Raw genomic sequence first — 22620 nt, 5'->3', positions numbered from 1 at the left:
CTTCAGACACACTGCTTCTTGATGGAGTTACTCTGTATGTTCAGTTCCAAGTCAACCAGAGACATACATGTATGCATGAACCAGTCCTATGTACCTGTGCTGCATTAATACTATGCATTTTCACAAACTATTTGCCGAGAAGGGCTCCACTGCAATTACAGCATAATCAGGTATGCTAATAAAGAAGATGCAAACAGATCTAGAATTATCAAATAGAAGCAGCTGCTCTGTGCAAAGCTCTTTAGCACTAAAAAGCTGATATCCCTCCTTCAACTTGGATTGATTTAGGAGTAATAGCTCACTGGCCGGGTATTTGCTCTGACTGAATCCTTGGCATCTTTATTTAAAAGATTTTGGGAAAATGGATTAGGGAAGAGTGCTGCCTGAGACCTTGAGGCGAGAAAGACTAATGATCTGACTCAATATATGACAGCTTCACATGTTCACATGGCCCATTAAAAGTTTATATTACCTTCTCTATATTCCTTCTCTTTTGTGGTCAGCAGAAAACTCACTAGCTGCTCTTCTAACAAAGGGGAACAGAAAAGAATGTGGATCTGATTCATACCTTGGTACTGAGATGGAGGTTCTGACAGGCGCCCATACTTGTGCTTTTTGCCATCTTTCCAGTCTATTGCTAAGACCAAAGAGAAAGAATAACCTCACAAAGAGCTTTTCCTTCATCAGCAAGAAGTTATGCTCCATGTTGCCTACTGTTTCTTGGCCAACCGCAAGCAGATTTACCCTTCAATGTATAAGTGTCACTGTTTGGACCAAATTTCCCTTCAAACTAATTATGCTAGAAGTAAAATGAAACCAACTGCATGCTAACATATAATGAGATGTTTAAAATATTGAGTTTCAGAGGCCAACCTCAAATTAGGAGATCTGCCCTTTTCCACAAAGGTCACAACAGTCAGTGGGAAAATTTATTTTCCTTAGTCTCTGCTTATTTGTCTGATCCCTGCCAGCTGCAAAACACAGCAAAGACACTGCTGAGAAGTGAAGAAAAAGCTCCATGCCCATGTCCAAATGGCCAAGTCACAATCCTTCTGATGTGACAGGATGCAAGCTGATGAAAACAGGATGCCACTTTGCTGTATCTAGTTTGTAATCCTACACTCCTCCTCCCTGTGAAGCCTCTGGTAATTCACATGGAAATAAGAAAGTGCTGTGTCAGGGGGTGGGGAGAGAACAGAATTAAGAGAATTTTGGGGTCCAGGAGACTTAAGTAATTTATCATGGGGGACAACAACAAAATCACAAGTGAGGCCTTGATCAATCAATGTAGCCAACACAAACTTCTGAGCACTTGATGAAGATGCTGAAACATTAACAGAAGTTTCATCGTGAGCCAAATAGCAAACTGGATTGCCAGGAGAGTTGTGGAAACTGACTGTCATCTAGAAACATGAAAAAGTGCTTGAAATGCTAGTAATGGTGTTGCAAAATCAGGGGGAATGGGGGGGGGGATAAAATTGGAAAAACAGCTTCTATTTCAACTGTTTTCCTTATAAACAGTTGAGACACCTTAAAGACTACCACATTTATTATGATTTATCACATATCCTTCAACCTTGTTAATACAAAATATACAGCACACATTAGTGAATAGCACTATCAAGTTATTTTCATTCCCTGATTTATCTGAGCCTGAGGGCCACATTCTTTCATGGGCAACCTTCTGAGTGCCGCATACCAGTGGCGTTTGGGGTCAGATGCAATAATGAGCAGAGCAATGGATGGGACTTTTAGGGTTACATTCCAGCCATACAAAAGTCAGAGATTTCTACACAAATACACCCCCCTCCATCCTTCTTCCAGGCAAGCAAGAGGAGTTATCACAATTCAAGGACACATTCCAACCAACAAAGACATTCAAGGAGTGTGTGACCTGTGGGAGGGTGTGCGGCCTGGGAAAAGTCCCAAGGGCCAAACAGAGACAGGTCTAGAAACCTCAATGGGCCCCTGAGTTAAGGTTCCCCACTCCTGCACTAAGCAGTAAATGAGGGCCAAAGTGGAAGCAATATTTGTCATATGTGATTCCCTTGTGAAGCTGATTTTTCTTCAACAAGTAGTGGGGGGCGGGGGCAGCCAGGGGGGACAAACCCCACCAGGTCTGCTACTGGCACCAATGGATGTTTCCCCCCCCACTATGAACAGCAGGTATAGTGGGGAAGGCAATTACTATCAGCACCATGTCAGGGACAATAACTTAGCCCCTCTTCCCATGCCATGTTCCCAAACCAGCTCACTCTCTTAACCACACTAGCTGTTTTTTAAAGAAATAAAAGTCAACCTGGGAGACCAGGGTTCGAATCCCCACTCAGCCATGAAGCTCACTGGGTGACCTTGGTCTAGTCACCATCTCTTAGCCTAACCTACCTCACAGAGTTGTTGTGAGGATGAAATGGGGTACAGGAGAACTATGTACATCACCTTGAGATCTTTGGAAGATAACGGTGGTATATGAATGTAATAAATATACAAATAAACCGTATAATGGCAAACAACATTTGTTTTGGCCCAAAGGGTTGTGGGGAGAAGTTCCTTTTCTAAAGTAACAAGAAATAATTCAAAAGTGATTCTGATATTTACATGGTAGAAATGTAAGTTGTGGGGCCAGGGGCCATAATTATTAAAAATGCGTATAAATAAATCTTTACATGAGCATGCCTTAATGATGCTTGTCGTTCCATCTCCTCACTCCTAAGTCAATAGGACTTACTTCAGAGTAAACACAAATAGGATTGCTAAATAAAAACATCCTGAAGGTCCCAGGCCACAGAGAGGTTAGGCTGGCCTCAACTAGAGCCAGGGCTTTCTCGGCTGCGGCTCCAATCTGGTGGAACGCTCTGTCACAAGGGACTAGGGCCCTGCGGGACTTGACATCTTTCCGCACGGCCTGCAAGACAGAGCTGTTCCACCAGGCCTTTGGTCAGGGCGTAGCCTGACTCCCTCCTCTGGCAATCCGCACAGAATTTTGCTTAACAGTTGCCATCAATTTGATTTTAATGAATTTTTATAATGAAATGTTTTTAGAATGTTGGATTATTTGATTGTTGTTAGCCGCCCTGAGCCCGGCTTCGGCTGGGGAGGGCGGGATATAAATAAAATTTATTATTATTATTATTAAACACTCTCTAGGATTCCTTAGGGGGACGCAGGTGGTGCTGTGGGTAAAACCTCAGCGCCTAGGACTTGCCGATCGCATGGTCGGCGGTTCGAATCCCCGCGGCGGGGTGAGCTCCCGTTGTTCGGTCCCAGCTCCTGCCCACCTAGCAGTTCGAAAGCACCCTTAAGTTGAAGTAGATAAATAGGTACCGCTTTATAGCGAGAAGCTAAACGGCGTTTCCGTGTGCTGCTCTGGTGCCGGTCGCGGGAGCAGCTTCGTCACGCTGGCCACGTGACCCGGAAGTGTCTGCGGACAGCGCTGGCTCCCGGCCTCTAGAGTGAGATGAGCGCACAACCCTAGAGTCTGTCAAGACTGGCCCGTACCGGCAGGGGTACCTTTACCTTAGGATTCCTTAGAGAGTGGAATCTAATTTTTCATCAAATTTTTATATAGACAAAGCTTTGTTAGGGTCCAATAGATAAAAGGAGAAAAACAGGGAGCTTAAGACACTCAGGAAGTGTATGACAGATACTGCTAAAATAATTCCATTAGAGAAAACAAATACACCTTCAACTGCTTTCTAGAAAGCCAATTGCACTGACAGGAAACGGCCTGGCTAAAAGCACAGGTGCTGCTTTTGAAGCATATTGCATAATATTCATAACCAGAGGTCACAACGGTAGCAGGGGCTGGAGGATACAGATTCCATGAAGAAAATAATCAGCTGAACAGAAGGCTGAAATCAAAGACCAGACAACCACGCTGCAGACTAATCAACCAGCATCACTATTATCAAGTTCTCCAGCTGCCTCTCAGCATGCTCACATGGGCTTCTGTTTTCCTCCATTTACTTTCACACTATTAAAAGGACAAGTGGTGCTAGAGAGGGACTAACTTCTGTAAGATGAACAACTAGAGGTGCAAAAACAATCTGCAAGAAGTGGGGTGGCGGAGAGAGAAGGAGCAGTAGTGCCGTAAAGCAGACAAGGAATTTATTGGAACAATCCTTGCACTTTGTATGGCATATATGAATAGAAAGCAGAACCAGATACTACCTTCTTAGCTGGATTCCTTTCCTTCTCTCCTTTATGTCAAAATTGCTAGTCAACTGCTCAGAGTCAGGGAGAAAAAGGCTAATTCAGCTGCAAAGAAAAATCTGCCTTAAATGCATATGCCACAGACACAATCACAATTTGCCTTGCAGTCGGAGAAAATATTATAGTCACTAGAGAAAAGTGCCATGAGGTAGGCTGGTTGTTGGTTTCATGCCTCATTAAAGGGAAGGATGCATCTGCCAACACAGCACCGGCTTGCACCATGCTGGGAGTATAAGCAGATGGTGCCAAAGCAGCAACACAGGCTCAGAAGAGCTTCCTTCAGCTGGCCTAGCTGTAAACAGAATGGCAAGCTAGGCTCCCTTAAAAAGTAATTATGGGCAGAAAGTTCATTTGTGTGTGCAGAAAAGTGGAGTCTATGCTGATGGAAGCCAAAACACTTCCTACCACGAAGCAACATAGTCAAACTAAGTGCAGTATCAGCTACAACTACATTGCAACGTCAATGGCCAAGGCAGCATACAAAATAAACTTACATAGAAGGCAGACCCCTGTCCAACTTAAGCTTGACCAAGCCATCACTTCCTTAGATATATACCGGTGAGCAGTGCAATCCAAACCCTCCTGGGGTGAATGAGGATACTGTATAGTCTCTCCTCTGTTATGTCTCCACTGGAGAGGAGGCGTGACAGGGCTGGGGTTTGCTGGGGGGGGGAGGGGGTGCTGAAGAGGGAGCTCAGCCACAGTGCAGACCCAACTTGCCCACTCAGATGGCAAGCTACTGCCAAGTATTCTTCTGCAAGAGGCAGCCAGCGGAAAGGGAGTATTTAAAGGTGGGGTGCCAACAGCTGTGGATCAGAAAATCAGAAAGTAGTGCCTCCACCTTCCACCCATGCCAAGGATGTGCTAGTTAATCCCCTGCTCTGCCCCACAATCAGGAATAAAATTGTTCATTAAGTGCTTCTGAGGTCTATGGGAGTATGTTTACAAAAGACTGAGTCCTCTCCAGGGAGTACAAGTTGTCCCGATACGCTTTTTTACTCAAATCGCACTCACCCACCACTGCCATCACTAATGTGGTCACCTGATAGGCACAAGGGTGGGGTTAAATCCTGTGCTAGCAGGGTGTTCCTGTTCCCAGCACTGTGCATCCAATCTGAGCAGATTATAAGCCTGCTCATTAGTTGATGAGGAGGTTAAATCCTGTTCACTTTCGCAGCATTCCATGCAAATCCCTACCTGATTCAGGAAGGGGTTGGCATTGCAATCCCCTGCTAAGAGTTTCGCCTGATTGTTTTCGCAAGGGTTTCTATGCAAACTTGCATGGGATCCCATGCTAAAATGATGGGAACACTCACCCTTTAATGGGAGATTCTGAGCCCCCCCCCATCTGATTCAGGGACAGGTGTGCATCAGGATCCTATTCTGAAATCTGATAGACTTTTTCTATCATTGTTTTAGCAGGGGATTCCATTCAACCTCTGGCTAAGATGAGGGGAGAAACCCTCCCCTTTGGCAGCACTTTGCAAGGTGCTTTGAGGTCCCAGCTTCAAGTACCTTACACATGATGTCAGGTGGCTGACAAGTGGGAGGCCCTACCCACTTGCCAAATTTGGTCCACCAGGGTGATCCTGATAAGGAATTGGCCCATGCAGCTAAAAAGGTTCCCCACTCATACTATACACACCTAAATCTTGGAAGGGGCTGTATGCTGCGTGCATACTACCTGCTCACTGAGAACTGCTCCATTTGCAGCTCAAAAGAACTATTCAGATAATGAAAATGAAAAGTGCAAAAAGTTCGGTAAGAATTCAAGGTAACCTTTCTCCTTCACCTATGTATTACTCAAGTCTCAGTGTAATGATAGTTCATTGTGAATGCATCCCCAACTCCTAATGTCAGGTTACCAAACTGTGTCGTACTTCTTTATCATCATGTACAAAAGTTTGGTTTTGAAGATATCTGTACGCATCTGAAGAAAAACAACTCATCACACGGGGATGACAAAGCTGGCTGAGAGGTTGTGCTAACATCTGAATGAAATGCTCCATTATAAATGTAGAAATAAGGCTTTTGGCAATGAGATCTGCCCAGTCTATGCTGTGAATATTCTTTGGGAAGATAGACATTTGTTACATATCCCATATTTGAAGGGTCTTTCACAATAAAGTTGAAAATCCCTTGGAGATTTACTTCAGAGTGGGCCCCACTGCACTGAGACATACACATGCATTCATCATGCATAATGAATCACGGTGTAATAAATTCTGCATTGTCTGAAGCAGCCCTGAACACACTCACAAAAGAAAGAAAAAGGATGAATTTATGTATAGATCTGTTGGTGTGAAAGAAGAAAACAAAATGGAATATGCACGTCTGTTAATTTTATTTCTCCACAGAAATCTGAGGTAGTTTTATGGACCCAGTTTCAAAATGTTGTCCATAATTTTGCTTGTCCAGGTGGTTGAAAAAGCATCTATAGCTTTCATATCTGGCCCCATTAATATATTTAAGGATATATCAATAAACCAGTTACATGGGCTTTCCTTGTTTGAGGATTACTGCTTACCTTTCTGAGGGCTTGGTTTCCGCATTATATTGCCTCTTACAGGTCCTCACTCTGGAACTGGCTCCGCTTTTCTAATCTGAATTTATCTAGGGGGGAAAAGAGATGAAATATTACAGCCTCTTAGGAACTTCATGACTTTTTCGCAACCAATATACAGGAAAATAAGTAATCTCAGCTCCATGATTTCCTAAATTAATCTGATTCGGATCCATTATAGTCTGCTTTCGGGCCTGGTTTTGGAACAGAAAGTGCAAAGGTTATCCTAATGGATTATCTGTGCCAAGAGATGGATAGAGAACTGCTACTCTACTATACTTCGAGATCTTTTGATACCATCAGCCATGGTGCCCTTCTGGGTTTCCTGGCTTTGATGGGAACACGCAATACCACTCTTCATTGGTTCCATTCGTATCTGGACAGATGGATTTAGAAAGTGGAGACCGCAGATAGCTGTTTTACCCCAGTTCCTTTGGCCTGTGGGAAACCACAAGGCTCCTTTTAGTTAGAAGAGGGGGGTGGCATATCCAGAGTGATTATGTTTTCTAACCAACTCATATCTCAAAAATATTGTGGCCAACTTAAAAATAATTTATTATGTTAAAAATAAATCATTATTGTAATATACTGTAACTCCCTCGTTTTCTAAGAGTTGAGTTCATTGCAATAATGCTTTCAAGTTATGAGTGCCAGAAATGCAGCTTTGCAGCAAAAAGTTGAGATTTGCATGATTTCCAGTGAGACTTCAAGGTGTGTAATAAAAATAAACTGACAACTTTATGAAACAGCCAAAGGACCAACTCACTAATGAAATGCTGACAGTTTACTTCAACAACTGCTTTCACCATAAACATAAAACTTTTAAGTTTACAGGTATAATTGATAACATAATAAATTCAGAAGAACATCCTATGTCTGCTTTTTTATATTTGATCCCAAGAAAGGTTTTGCTCTTGGCCTTTGTTTAAGAAGCAAACAGACCTGATAGTTACAATAATTAGGAGAAAATAAATAAATAAAGCGATGGCAATTATAGTCACCAGCCATTTGGGTTTTATTACACAAAATATTTTGTGCCCACTCAGTTGATCTTTGTTAGAGACATTTACAACCTGCTGCTGTGCTAATTTATTCAAAAATAAAAGTCACGCTAAGTCCCAGAGGACTTACTCCCATCCCAGGCAAGGTCCTAGGTGTGGAACCGCCAATTTTTTAAAATTAAAATGAACAGAATGCTAACTAATCGTAAAGTTATCTTGTACTAAATTAAAATTAATTGTGGCAGGAGAACAGTTGTTTCCCCCCAGCGAGAGATGAAAATGATTTGAAAGAGGGCTTGCAACTTAAACATGTGCAATCATTTTACTTTTGTGTTGTTTGAAAAACCTGCTTTGCAAGAGGTAACCATGAGATAACTATAGTGTGGATATAATATAGAAAGTGTTACCGCTCTCAAAAACTACTCCCGATTCTAGCCTTTGGCCAAAACACCCCTGCCCCACCTCACCTTCCTCAAGTGTTCTTACAGTTTTTCCAAAAAATAAGCAGAATGTGTACATAGAGACCAAGTCCCATAGTAAACACCCCTCTATATTGCAGGCAACCCATCTTTACTGCAGGGAATATTTACCTTCCAGTAAGCTCTTCTGGCTACTGGCCTCCTCTTAAAAGAGCAAAACAGCAGGGGATACTGGAAGGGCAGAACAGGGCAAAGACCTTCTGGCAGTCAGCCCAGAAAGGATCTGAGCTAACAGAAATGCCAGGAGGCAGTGACCAGGGAGCATAAGTTCCCTGTCTACTGAGAAGTCACCTGGCTGCGTGTTCTTCAAGCTGGAATCAAGCCTGCTAAGCAGGAGATGGCAGGAGATAGGCCTAAGCTACTGCAAAGAGGGGAGACATTTCTGAATATACAGGCAAAAGAAGGATCCTAGACCTGTAAGTCAGCTGAAGATGATTACAAGGCATATGAAGGAAGTTCTTGGCTTATCTCTAAAAGTCTTATCTTTAATGTCCCGGAATATACTGTGAGAGACCAAGGATAAATCATAGGACTAAGAAGCTTCTAAGAGAACTGGTTTCCTACATCAGCAATTGGTATGTGTACTCACAGGATCAACTCTTTAACCCCCCCACCTCCCCAAACATTTACAGTGGTGCCTCGCAAGACGAAAAGAATCCGTTCCGCGAGTCTCTTCGTCTTGCAGTTTTTTTCGTCTTGCGAAGCAAGCCCATTAGCAGATTAGCGCTATTAGTGGTTTAGCAGCTATTAGCGGCTATTAAAGGCTTAAGGGATTAGCGGATTAGCTGCTAAAAGGCTATTAGCGGCTATTAAAGGCTTAAGGGATTAGCGGATTAGCTGCTAAAAGGCTATTAGCGGCTTAGATCAGCTGTTAAGCGGCTTAACGATCAGCTGTTAAGCGGCTTAACGACCAGCTGTTAAGGGACTGGGGGGGGGAGGGGGGGAAAACCCCCAGGAATCGCAAGACATTTTCGTCTTGCGAAGCAAGCCCATAGCAAATTCGTTTTGCTAAGCACCTCCAAAACGGAAAACCCTTTCGTCTAGCGGGTTTTCTGTCTTGCGAGGCATTCGTCTTGCGGGGCACCACTGTATTTACATCCTTCTAAACACTGAAGGCATCATTAACACTCTGGGAAGAACGCTACACTATGCTCTCAGCATGTTCAACAGGAGAGCAGCAAACATTTCCAGCAATTTATAAACTGGAGTAGTTCCTCACATAGTGTTATAACAAAGGAGTGGGAGTCTCTTGTAGTATCTGGCACAGTGTCAGATGTTCCAACCGTAGAACAGACTGTATTTTTGAATGGGAGAAGAGCTAACAGCCACATATACTTGCATGGTTACAGTGACATGCCAGAAAAACCACAGCATGAAAGGATTATGGACTGCTTTGCTGCTGTAGATGCAAGAGCAAACTAGAGCAGGAGCCAACATTTGGGTGAATGTAGAAGTGCCAACTTTAGCAAAGTAGAGGGAGTAACCTCAGAGGGTTTGTGCGAATTTATTATTCTGATGTCTAACAGGCACCATGATCACTGACCATTTTCAGTAATACTGTAGAAATAATTAAGAGAGTTAAAAGTCACCAAGTTCTAAAGTTGATATACTGCCTCTCCTGCATATACTGTTGCACAGTTATAAATATCCTGTGAGAACAGGTCTTACAACTTTGCCTTGTTCTGCGATGAAGAAAAGTGTTTCCCCATGTTCCCTTATCAAACAAGAACAATAAAATGACAATTGTGGAAATTTTCACTCTGATTATGGAGCCATTTTTCAACAATTGTTCTCAATGCAGGCTACAAATAAAGAAAAACAAAGAACTTTTAAAATTACAGAAATAGAAATGGGGCATTATAAAAGTTGCAGATGAAAAACAGAGAGGTGACGCTGAAACAACACTGCAGTTATAAAAGGCTTGCCAAAAGAAAAAGATCTTGGCAACTTGTTTTAAAAGGGCCAATCTCCTGAATCTGTTATGCTGAATTTAGCAACTGATTTCATAGTTTGGAGGCCACCAATGAAAACAATTTTTCAGTGCCGGCCACAACACTAATAGATTATGAGAATGCCAATAGGTTTTCCCTCCTAGAACTCAAAGAGGAAGAACATAAGGAAGAAGGTACTCCCAAAGCACTAAGCACCTCTGCAAAGTCCATCATAAGGATATATACAAACCAGAAAGGTGGCTTTCACCAGCATCTCAAATGGCTGATCTTGAAAGAGGAAACCACATCTACTTCCTATGATACAAAAAGACAAAAAACAATTGATAGTCAAATATACCATTACAACAGCCTTGCTCTTAACAAGTCAATCTAATATTTATTTCAGCTTCCCTTTCTGGGTAAGAGTGGGAAGCTTGAGGGCTGTGTTCCATAAGTGGCATAGGCACTGTAAGTGGCCATGGGATAAAATGTCTCTCTCTCACACCCACCCACTCTCTCTGGTGGTGCTATATTGCTCTAGTCAGCAGATCAAAGGCAAAACTACCCCTAAGGCACAAGTGGCAGCACATTGTAAAGTGATACATTTACATTTTTTAAACTTGGCTTGTGAACTATAGGATACAGGGCCAAAATAGATGCACCATGCAACATTTATTGTTTGCCCTTGTGTGTCCTTTTGCTAAAGGAAACAAGCCAACAGCCAGTTCAGGGAAGCTAAGCTGAATCAGGACTGTGGCAAGAGAAGAGGGTTTTTTTTAGTTTAGGGTTTTTGTTTTTGTTTTAGAATTGCACCTTCACACCTGCTCCCACTGGTACCAATGTAAGCTTTCCTCCCATTGTGGATCGCAGGCACAGGTGGTGGGTTGATGGAATTCCAACCAGGATTTCAACTGGGGCCAACTCCCTCCATTGGCCCAATCTGGTTACTACCCACTTGAACCTACTGCCAATCAATTTCTTTGGGTGACTGACTACCAATTCTCCTGTTGTGAGAAAGAACAAAAAGTTCTCACTATGCACTTCTTCCATACCATGTATAAAGGTATATTTGCAAGAAAATACGAAGACAAAGTTTCATTTTACAAGAAGCATATTTCGATTGCATTTTCCAACGGAAGCTTCCTTCAAAGAGCTCCTCCATACTTCTGTTTGCCGCATCACTTTCCACTTTTTGCCACTGAGCTGAAACAAATGGCAAGCTCTCGTGCAGACTCTGGAGGCTCTTGTGAGATCTTGTGGGGCTGTCCAATATCTTGCAAGAGCCTCCCAGAGCCCGGTAAGCAAGTTTGATAATTTTAAAAGCTTTTTAGTTTTTAAGCTATCCGCCTTGGATGCATTTTCAGCTGGCCAGTTGCCAAGCAGATAAAGCTGCAATCACGCAAGTTAAACGTGTGCAAGATGTGAGTCAACTGTATTTTAAAATAAACGCCTCTAGGCATAAATCAACTTTCTTGCCATAAGTAAACTTGGTCAGTTTCCAAGTATCACGGATAGAGGGGTAACATTTCCATATTCTAGAAAAGCTTAAGCCCAAACACTTTTCTTCAGAAAAATTACCCACAGGTAAAACCACAGCTTTTCTTTGAAACCTCCAAGGGATGACAATTCTACAATTATTCTAGAGCTGATAGACCTTTAAGTAGCTTTTGCTAATGCTTATCTTAAACTGGTCTTTATTTAAAACTATTTCTTATAGTACTGTATCTGGTAAACTAGAAGAACAATTTTCCTTCCTCTTTCTTAATGGACGGTTGCACTTTTTTTTTTATTTATTACCCCACCTTTCTTCCACATATAACACAATGCAGCATATATAAGGTTCCCAGGCAGTCTCCCTTCCAGGCACTGCCTAGACCCAGGCCTGCATAGCTTCACAAGGCAGCTGCATCACATGCCTTCAGGCCAAGTGTACATTTATTCTTATAAAAAGGCATCTAGAATTTGGAAGGGGGAAGCAGTGGAGGGGGGCAGTTTTAAGTGGCAAAATTACCAGCAGGGAAAGGGTGATTATTCTCCAGAAAAAATTGCAGACTTTTGAGGATGCTTTTTAGTTAGCTTTAAAAAAGTATTTTAAAAAATGGGGCGTTGGTACATACATATGTTACATTTCTACTCTGTGCCAAATGTTTCCCAAAACACAATCTTTACTATGTCACATATTGGCTACTGTGAATCTGTACATCAAAAGATGATTCAGTAGAATGTTGCATATCCTAGCATTTAAGTTATAATCTACTGAACAACACAATATATTTGCCTTGTTTGCAGGTAATGCTGAGCCAAACAAACAATGAGTGATAAACCAATATCAAACCTTGGTTACAGCCAGTGTTTGAAACTCCCATTGTTCTAGGCGCATTTTGCGACAGGGGATTTCATCAGCACGAGCTGTTTCTGAGCTCTGGGCACAGTACTGCGCCTAAGATTTCAGATTAAAACTGCCGTGTGGAAGGAAAGGAGGACCTTTTTCTGCCTCCCCACTTTCAGCTAATCTCTGAAGACTGGAGAAGAGACCCTCTTAAGAATATTAGGGGGGTGGGTAGGGGAAGAACTAGATCATGTGAAAAATGAACACAATATTTTAGCTACAGTTCATTCATTTTCAGCTTTGTATTCTTGTTATAAAAAGAGCACGCCTAGACATTCTGTTGTTGCGCCCTTAACCTAGGTTTAAGGTGCCATCCAGCTCCTAGCTTTCATATCTCAGTTTCTAACATTGGTTACAGCACATGGTTTGTTCGGAGTGAGACAAACCTAGGTTCACACACAATGCTAAGTCAGGCCATAGCTTAGCTGTGGGTAGCACAGCAGCAGCAAGACCTGGGGAGGATAGAAGTAGATGAGATTTTTCTTCTGGGTACCCACAAGCTTGCTTGCATTTGCTAAGCCATAGTTTGGCTTACAGTTAATATGTGAACTGGGCCACCATAATCTGTATGGCCTCCATTTCAGCAACATGAAATTGCCTCATTTAGATGGCTAGGTCCCTCCTTGTTTTCCTGAATACATGTGTTTAGCCAAGATTTTAATCCTTTAGAGGAGAGACTACATGCATCCTTTTCTGACAGGCTAGACAAGATTCTAGAGTTTACTGATGAGTGAACAATCACCATGACAGACCAAGCATCAATAATCAAAGCAACAGCTACAGCAAGCCTATCAACTGACTGCAGTATGCAGACAAGTACAGTACAGGACTTTTTGCAGGTAGCATTTAATATAATTCATCCTCACTCCGAAATGATTGCGGAAAGCAAGTCTCATTTACTTCAGAAATTTGACTAGTGATGTGCTTAGAAAGTTCACTTTGAACTTGAACCCGTTCCCCAGAAGGGAATACAGCAGTTTATCAAAAGTCTGTCTTTTTTTGTTTTTTTGTTTCTTAAGTTGTAACTTGTAACATAGAACTACAGTCAAAGTAGAAAGATAAAACCCCTTAAGTTGATTTGTGCATTCGGTTTTCAAAACTGCAAGAATGACAGATATATACCGACAACCAAAGCAATATATATACACACTAGAGACCAAATGATATATATTTATATTCCACATTTGTTCATAACACAATACACTATCCTATTTCCTAAATTCTATAAACTATCCTGATGCCATATACTTTATATAGAAACTTTTTATATATTAAACTTCTTTCATTCCAACAGAACATACATCCCCTCCTGACAATATGTTTAGGATCTGAATAATAGTGGAAGATGAAAAAGTTCAGACTAAGTTCTTCTATCAATAATTCAACACATTTCAAAACAACAATAATTAAAACCAATCTGGTAATAAAATCCACAAATGACCTCATGTGACAACCTCAGTCACTTTTACAGATTCAAAGCAATCAAGGCGAAACAGTGAAGCAAATGAAAAAGTGCAGGTAACACCTAAGTCCCAACACAATATAGTTATTCTGGAATAAAGTAGAAGTATATTGGGGGGGGGGTGTCCAAAATGTGTGTTTAACAGCCTCCTGTAAACTTTTATTTTGGAAGAGCCAAAAGACAGATAAGGGAGGATTCCCAGGTAAAGGAGATAAAGAAGGAAAGGGAAAGGCAGGGCATGGGTGAAAGATATCAAAACATTGGATCAGAACTTAAGAAGAAAGGCAGTCTTCGTAAATAAGGAAAAGCAGTCAGCATGCATGCTGTTTCCAACAACTATCCTGCCAGATGCCTCCAGGAAGCCTTCAGCAGGTCAGGAAGGCAGCTACCCTGCCCGCTTATATGCTCTCCCCCCTCCTCCCCCAGCACGTGTTATTTCAAAGGTATACTGCCTCTAAACACAGAGGCTCCATTTTACCATGACTAACAGCCCTCGATAAATCGACCGGATCTATCTTCCTCCATGGATTTGGCCACACACACAAAGTGGCCGTCGCCACATCATATGGCAGCCAATTCCATATGAATTAATTAGACTCGTGTGCCAGAGGATGCTCCAGAGATGGCGGGGGGGGGGGCGGAGAAGAGAGAGCAAGGCGAAGGAATACAGGAGCAGGCTTCGTATAACGGGGGGGGGGGGATTTTGGAACAATAATTCTAACAATGAGCGGCCACAACAACAACAACAACACCCCGTTAAAGCGAGTGAGCAGCACCCACCAGACAAGGAGGCGCTGCACCCCACCCAGCAGGCCCGCGGGGTCAGGAGGCATCACCCCAAGGAAGGGGAAAAGTCAGGGCCCACGATGCGTGAGGCAGGCAGCGCTATGGGCCGCTCGCTGTCACTCCGCCAGGATGGGCTCGGCTGCCCCTGGAGGGCCCGGGCCCTTTGCTGGGCTGCGGGGAGCACAGCCCCCCTCTCCCCAACCCCTCGCTGGGCAGCCAGGCCGTGCCCGGCTCCGAAGCCCCGCTGCTGGCAGGTTCCAGGCCGAGGCGGCCTCCCCGCTTGGAAGCGCCGCCGCCGCCGCCGCTGCGGCCTCTTCGCTGCTGCTCACCTGCGGCCGCCGGGGCTCCCTCCTCTCACTCCCTCGCCACCGTTATCGCCGCCGCCATGTTCCGAAGCGCAGGGAGGTGGTGATGGTGGGGAACGGGGTGGGGGGGATGAGGGAGGGAAGGAAGGAGCCTGCCCGGCCCAGCCTCGCTCGGCCCAGCAGCGCCGCCCCCTGTCGCCTCAGGACGAGCCGGGGAGCCCCGGCCTGTCAGGGGAAGCGGGAAAGAGCCCAGACATCCTCCGCCTCGCGCCGGGTGGCGGGAGCAGCGCCGCTGCTTCACAGCGCTGAGACGACGACAGCCGAGATGAGGAGGAGCCTCGCCTGCAACCCCGGCGGCGGCGGCAACATCAGTCCGCGGCCTCTCCGCGCCGTTTCCCTCCTCAAAAGGCCGCCGCCGCCGCGACAGCCTCTCCGCCGCCGCGTCTCCGCCTCACACAAAACAAGAGGCAGTTAAATAGGCCCAACACAAGCACACACAATTCCAACCCTCCCATCGCGCCGCACAGATAATTCTGCTTTCCCGCCTGCATTCGCTTTTTAACGTAGCGTTGTTGTTTGAATTTATATACCGCCCCATAACCGGAGGTCTCAGGGCGGGTCACATAAAAAGATCACAGTATATAAAATAAAAATAAAAGCAATAACCCAATCGGTGCTCGGTAGTGGCGCCCTCCCACCAGATGTCGAAGAGAACAACAACTACCAGACTTTTATAAATAATAAACTATTGTTGTTGTTGTTGTTATTATTATTATTATTATTATTATTATTATTATTATTATTTACGTATAGGCTAAACAAGTTATAGCTTAGGGCCCTACTCTTGGGGCCCCCCAAAAAAAATTAAAGGGAAAAAACCCCCTACATACAGCAACAGTGTTTTGTGTTGTTTAGGCTCCTACAATGCAAATATTTTGTTATGTGCAAATGGCTTTAGATGCCTATTAGGTCCATAAATTATCATATAGCATATATTCAACACAAAAAACAGTGACCATTTGTTGTTGACAAAGGACAGCTGGACAGATAAAGGGCCCCATTACCTTCAGTAGCTTAGGGTCTCATCAAACCTAAATCCGACACTGCCCGGGGGTCTCAGGGCGGTTCACATAAAAAGACCAACAGTATATAAAATAAAAATAAAAGCAATAACCCAATAATACTCCGCCCCCCTGTACTGTTGTGCTTTAAATGTTGTGGGAACTTAGGATGAATAATAAGAATAGTAACAGTAATAGTAATTTTCTGGTTCCTCATTCCTGGGAAAGCACTTCAGACGTTCTAATTCATACATGTTTTGGGACGTGGGTGAGAGGGAGAAATGGGCTTAGCAGAGCCAGCTCCTGCCCCCATCCCAGAAGAACGTGTGAATAGGGATTATAGTGTGTGGTTTTTTGTGAAGACGGATGCTTCTTAACCAAATCTGAGCATTAGATATACTGTAGGTAGGCAGATAAGAGTTCTTGTGACCCCTTCAGACCTGACACTTCATTATGGCAGGAGGTTTCATGAGCTACAAAAGATAACAAGAAGTGTTATCCTGAGTTGCAGATGGGGAAAGGAGATGGTAAAACGGTGAGGACCAGAAGGAAAGGAAATGCAGGAAAGTTGTTAATTAAAGAAGGAAAAATAGCTGTTGATAGCACAGACTTTCTAGCATTGGAAAACCAACACTATAGTGTTAGGAAATTCATCCTCTTAATTCAATTCACTGGATGTCTTGATGAATTGCAATTTGGCGGTTTCACTTTGTCGGCTTTTGATGTTCCCTTTGTTCCAGAATAGGCACCTTAAGGTCAGTTACAGTGTCCAGGAGGTTAAAATGTCCCCCACTAGTTTTGGAATATTGCTATTTCAGATTTCTGTCCATTTATTCTTTTCTATTGCTTTCCTTTCCTTAGGATCACATCAGCAAGGCTGTTTCAGTACTAATTTGGAAACATACCTTGTCAGAAATGTTTGCCTCTGTTAATAATAATAGTACAGTGGTACCTTGGGTTACAGACACTTCAGGTTACAGACGCTTCAGGTTACAGACTCTGCTAACCCGGAAGTAGTACCTTGGGTTAAGAGCTTTGCTTCAAGATGAGAACAGAAATTGCGTGGTAGCAGCGCAGCAGCAGCGGGAGGCCCCATTAGCTAAAGTGGTACCTCGGGTTAAGAACAGTTTCTTTCTGCATTTCCCCAGAATATAGAAAGAATTAACTGGGACCTTAATGTATTTTGGTGGCGTTGGCGGCAGTGACAGGGGGAGCAGATAGATCACATTGGTTCTTGGTGCACCATGGAAGAAGATTAATAAAAATGACATTGGGGAGGTTATAAACTGATATACTCCACAGCATATAACTTTCATTGTCTGCTACTTATCCTCCATATAAACTCCCCACCACAGTAGCATCCTTCCTGTCCTTAAAACATTGTGCCCCTATATAAAACCTACATGGGTCTCTTGACAGGTGAGGCAATATGCCATCACTTCAACCACCCTCCCTACAATAACGATAACTGTTGCATTCATAATACAGAGAGTTCCTAACAATATTTATACCCATTAGAAACCCTGGTTATTCTTTCTGCAAGTTATCAGCTATATATAGGAAGCATGCATGAATGTGAACAGTTCGGAGTGTTCGGTCACCTATTGTTTTCCCTGTCTGCTGCTTCCCAAAAAAGTATTCATAAGGTCACATTCAGCCAAGGAAGAGAACTGTGCCTGGTGCGTGACATGCAATGAGCATGAAACGGATTAGGTGCATTGTCCAACAAGGATTCAGCTGAGGTTATTATGTTCCTGGCTAGGACATCCTGCAATGTTCGCTTGTCTTCCCACCCTTTCCAGGATCAGTAGATTAGTACAGTATATGGAAGACATCAAAACAAAATTCTCATGCCACAGATACAGATTAGTTGCAATGAGCAGGCAATATTTTATAAATCTTTTCAATATTAGAAAAAATGTTTTAATATTAGAAGCAACAGAAAGACAAAGGATATACAAGGACCATACTTCTACTTGGAAGACTGATCTCAAAAGAGAAGGCAAAAATAACAAATCTTTGTAAAGTAAGAAAGCTGTGAAGAGACATTTACAGTATTCTCCTATGCATGTTTACGCTATGTCCCATTGAGTTCAATTAGACTTGTGTGATGGGATGAAGAGCTGCTTGTGCGTAAACTGCAAGTCCCTCAGAGTTTGAACAAGTTCTCAAACCTCTGCCTGTGACGGAGCCCCTCCAGCATGGCTGCGTCAATCGCTAGCAGAATCTGAAAGTGGTTGCTTTCGGAAACGTTTCCAACATAAAAGCTCCTTAACGGAAACACGTCTTCTGGACTCTCTGCGTGACAGTTTCCGGCGAGGAACGGGTGTCCCTATAGGAGGTCCTGAAACCTCCCCACTGTTTTCGCTGGAAGCGTCTCTGAGCCATTCCTCCGACTCTCCTTCCCTTGACGTTCCTGTTCGCCCCCTACTGGTTCCCTCTTCAGCTGTTACGTCTCTCTCTACCTCAGAGAGCCTTTGCACCTCCTGTCCTGCCGATGGCAGTTCCCTGACATCCACCTCCCCTCCAGGGCCCCCTTCACCCCCTCCCGTCTCCTCCCCTACGGGTTGGGAGGAGGTAAAACCCCGGAAAGAACCTTCCTCATCGTCCGAAGTTTCGAACACCTTTCTCCACTTGTTGTTGTTCCTAGTCTCTCGGTACTCCTCGTCATCTGAGTCCGTTCCTTCTTCCAACTCCGACTCCGCGAATCCTTCCAGTTCCTCTTCCTCGTCTGTGGTGCCGAAATACTCCCTCCTAAACCTTGCTACCGGCTGTGGTTTCCTCGGGAATCTTTGGTGGAACGTTTCTGTTAAAACCTCGTCATTGACCTCCTCTGCAGTCACCCAGGTGTTTTCTGACTCCGGTTCCCCTTCCCACGCCACCAAATACTCCACCTGATTGCCCTTCCACCTGGAATCGAGGATTTCCGCTACATGGTTACTGCTTTCCCTCTCTTCCAAGACTGGTCCCCTGGTGTACTCCCCTTCACCTCCCCCCTTGTACGGTGACAGTAACGACCTGTGGAACACTGGGTGCAATTTCATGTGGCTGGGTAACCGGAGTTTGAAAGCCACTGGGTTGACCTGCTGAATGACCTCAAAGGGTCCCAATCTCTTGGGTCTTAATTTTTTACAACCCCCTTTGAACGGCAACCCTTGGGTGGACAGCCACACCTGATCCCCCACCCTTATTGTTTCACCTTCCCTTCTGTTCTTGTCTGCCTGCTTCTTATATTGTGCCTTGGCCCTTTCTAAGTTGAGCTGAAGCTGACGATGGATCGCTTCCATCTCTTCTACAAAATGTTCGGCCGCTGGGACGCTCCATCTCTCGCCTCCCTCCCCTGGGAATGCCCTGGGGTGACACCCGTAATTGGCCAAAAAGGGGCTCATCCCTGTGGACACATTCTCCGCATTGTTGTAGGCAAATTCTGCCAGCGCCAGCTTTTCGACCCAATCATTCTCTCTGTCATTGACATAACACCTCAGATATTGTTGGAGGATGCCATCTGCTCTTTCCGCCTGCCCGTTGGTTTCAGGGTGCCGGGCAGTCGAAAAATTGACTTCCACGTGCAGCAAGCTCATGAGCTTCCTCCAGAACCTGGAAGTAAATTGTTTGCCGCGGTCTGAGATCACCCTCAAGGGGGCGCCGTGCAGCCGGAAGATGTGTTCTACAAACAACTTCGCTGTTTCTTCCGCTGTGACTGCATGTGAACATGCTACAAAGTGGCACATCTTAGTTAACAGGTCCACTACTACCATAATGGCCGTTTTCCCCTTGGATTTGGGCAGATCCGTCATAAAATCTATTGATACCGCCTCCCAAGGCCGTTCTGGCGTGGGTAATGGTTCTAATAACCCTGCCGGCGCCCTTCTTTCCCCCTTGGCCCTCTGACATTGGTCACACCCTCTTACATACTCCTTTACATCTTCCCTCACCTTGGGCCACCAAAATTCCCTGGTGACCATCCACATGGTCTTGTGTTGTCCAAAATGTCCCGCCGTGGGACTATCATGCAACTGCTTGAGTACCCTCCCTCTCAATTCACCTTCTGGTATATACAGTGCCCCTTTGTAATACAATGCCCCGTTTCTTTCCTCAAAACCCTCCGGGCTCTCACCCTCTCCCCTGAGACCTCTGAGCTTATTTTGGGCATATTCGTCATTTTCCGTTTCCTCTACCAGTTCTTGTCTCCCCACCAGCGCCGCCCCACACACCCAGCGGTCCTCAGGAATGACATGTCTTTCTTCGATTGCCCCCTCCCCCTCCAAATACTCTGGTTTGCGTGAGAGAGCGTCCGCCCTGACGTTCTCTGGGCCTGGTACATAACAAATCTCGAAGTGGAATTTGGAAAATTCCTGTGCCCATCTCACTTGTCGTTGGTTGAGTACTCGAGCTGTTCTCCAATACTCCAAATTCTTGTGGTCGGTGCACACTTGCACCTTGTGTTGTGCCCCAATCAATAAATGTCTCCACCTCCGGAACGCTTCGTGAATGGCGAGTAGTTCCCTGTCATACACCGTGTAGTTCCGCTCGGACTTATTCAGCTTCCTCGAGAAGAAGGCACACGGTCTCCACTCCGACGTATTCCTTCCCGGCTGAAGAAGTACCGCCCCTACCGCTCGGTCTGACGCGTCTGTTTCCACTCTCATGGGCTTCTGTAGGTCCACATGCAGAAGTTGTTCTTCCGAGGCGAAAGCCCTTTTCAGTTCTTCAAAAGCTCGCTCCGCCTCCGCCATCCAAACAAATTTCTTCTTGCTACTGAGGCAGTCGGTGATGGGCGCCGTCAAGTGTGCAAAGTTCTTGATGAACTTCCGATAAAAGTTCCCAAACCCCAGGAATCTTTGCACATCCTTCTTGGTCTTCGGTGTCTTCCATTCCAGCACCGCCTGGACCTTGCCTGGATCCATGGCCAATCCTTTGTCTGACAAGCGGTACCCCAGGAATTCCACCTCCTTGGCATGAAACTGGCACTTCTCCAGTTTCACCCACAGCTGATTGGCTTGCAGCCGGCCCAACACTTCTCTCACGTCCCTCACATGCTGCTCTTCATCTTCCGAATACACCAACACGTCATCTAAAAAGGCCACACAATTCTTGTAGAGCAAAGGTCCCAAGACGTGGTTGATAAAACTTTGAAAACATGCGGAGCCGGCTTGGAGACCGAAGGGCATGACGAGGTATTCAAATGCTCCCAAAGGGGTGAACATGGTGGTCTTCCATTCATCCCCCTTCCTTATGCGTATCAGATTGTACGCCCCCCGCAGGTCCAGTTTTGTAAAAATCTTCCCCTTCCTCACCCTGGTCAGAATGTCATCAATTCGGGGCATAGGAAAAGCCAGGGATTCCGACACGGCATTTAGGGCCCTGAAGTCCACTACAAGTCTCGGCTTATCTGTGTTTTTTTTGTCCACAAAAAACACTGGGCTGCCCCCCACCGCTCGGGACTCTCTGATGAAACCTCGCTTCAGGTTTTTGTCAATGAACTCCCTCAGCTCCTGCATCTCCCTGTCTGACATGGCGTACAGCTTGCCCACTGGGAGTTGAGCCCCAGGGAGTAGGTTGATTTGACAGTCAAAGGGTCTATGCGGCGGCAGTTTGTCTGCTTCCCTTTCGCTAAATACGTTGCTCAGATCTGCATATTGCGGAGGCACCTCCCCTTTATTCATTACCTCCATCCCAGCTAGGGTGAGCCTGGCTCCCCCTGGATCCTTCCCCTGCTTGCAGTGTTCTAGGCAATGCGCTGACCCAAAGGAGACCACCCTCTGATGCCAGCCCACTAGAGGATCGTGTAGTGCCAGCCAGCTCATCCCCAAAATGATGGGAGCTCCTCCCAAGGTGGCCACATTAAACGCTATCCTCTCGGTGTGCCTTGCCACCCTCATTATCATGGGGACTGTCTGTTGGTTCACTTCTCCTCCCAACAGCTCTCTGCCGTCAATCGTGGTCACCTGCAGGGGTTTACTTAAGGGGAGGGTTTGTATCTGGTGCTCAGCTGCGAACTCCTTACTCATGAAATTACAGGAGCTGCCTGAATCCAGAAGGGCCTTGATCTGTAGGGGGTGTCCGTTTGGCAGCTCTAGCAACACCTCTATCACTAGAGCAGGTCTGGGAGGTTCTGGTGAGGGCACTTTCACTGCTTTTGGGCCTGGCTGCTGTGCCCCGACGGTGGCAGCCAGGCGTTGGCTTTTACTTGCTCCTTGCTTTCCTCCTTCTCTCCCCCAACAGCTCCTGCCATGCCTTGCCATTCCTTTCTTCGTGGACAGACTCTGGCAAAGTGTCCTGGCTGTTGGCAGAGATAACATTTCTTGGCGCTCTTTCCCTCCTTCTTCCGCCCTTCACCGAGGTTTGAAACTGCGCGCGCCCGTGCTGTTCCAACTTCCATCGGCTCTGCCGGCGGGAAAGGCTGCTCTGGAATGTCTGGAATGCGGAGC

The 22620-nt window shown here is 45.1% G+C and overlaps 1 protein-coding gene across 9 annotated transcripts in view; it reads right to left on the bottom strand.

Annotated features, from left to right (window-relative positions):
* The window catches only part of SCMH1 (Scm polycomb group protein homolog 1), a 45302-nt gene extending 29663 nt beyond the window's left edge, over window positions 1-15639 (bottom strand). For 2 of the 9 annotated variants that reach the window (XM_083455132.1, XM_083455131.1), the window contains exons 1-3: window positions 15153-15574; window positions 10437-10501; window positions 6740-6825 (exon numbers count right to left, since the gene is read on the bottom strand). Coding sequence is in view for 5 of the 9 variants with exons in the window: in XM_083455126.1 (XP_083311252.1) it covers window positions 569-637; window positions 6740-6764 (94 nt within the window). In the remaining 4 variants the exon portion in view is untranslated. Of the gene's footprint in view, window positions 1-568; window positions 638-6739; window positions 6826-10436; window positions 10502-15152 lie in introns of all 9 variants that reach the window. The other 7 variants (XM_083455126.1, XM_083455129.1, XR_014514725.1 and 4 more) reach the window with 7 other exon arrangements.
* Window positions 15640-22620: the final 6981 nt, after the last annotated feature.

Source organism: Podarcis tiliguerta (genome assembly GCF_965153285.1).
Source record: "Podarcis tiliguerta genome assembly, chromosome: 8".
Lineage (NCBI taxonomy): Eukaryota > Metazoa > Chordata > Lepidosauria > Squamata > Lacertidae > Podarcis > Podarcis tiliguerta.
The sequence above is the reverse complement of the archived record's forward strand: the minus strand, read 5'-3'. Positions and strand labels throughout refer to the sequence as shown.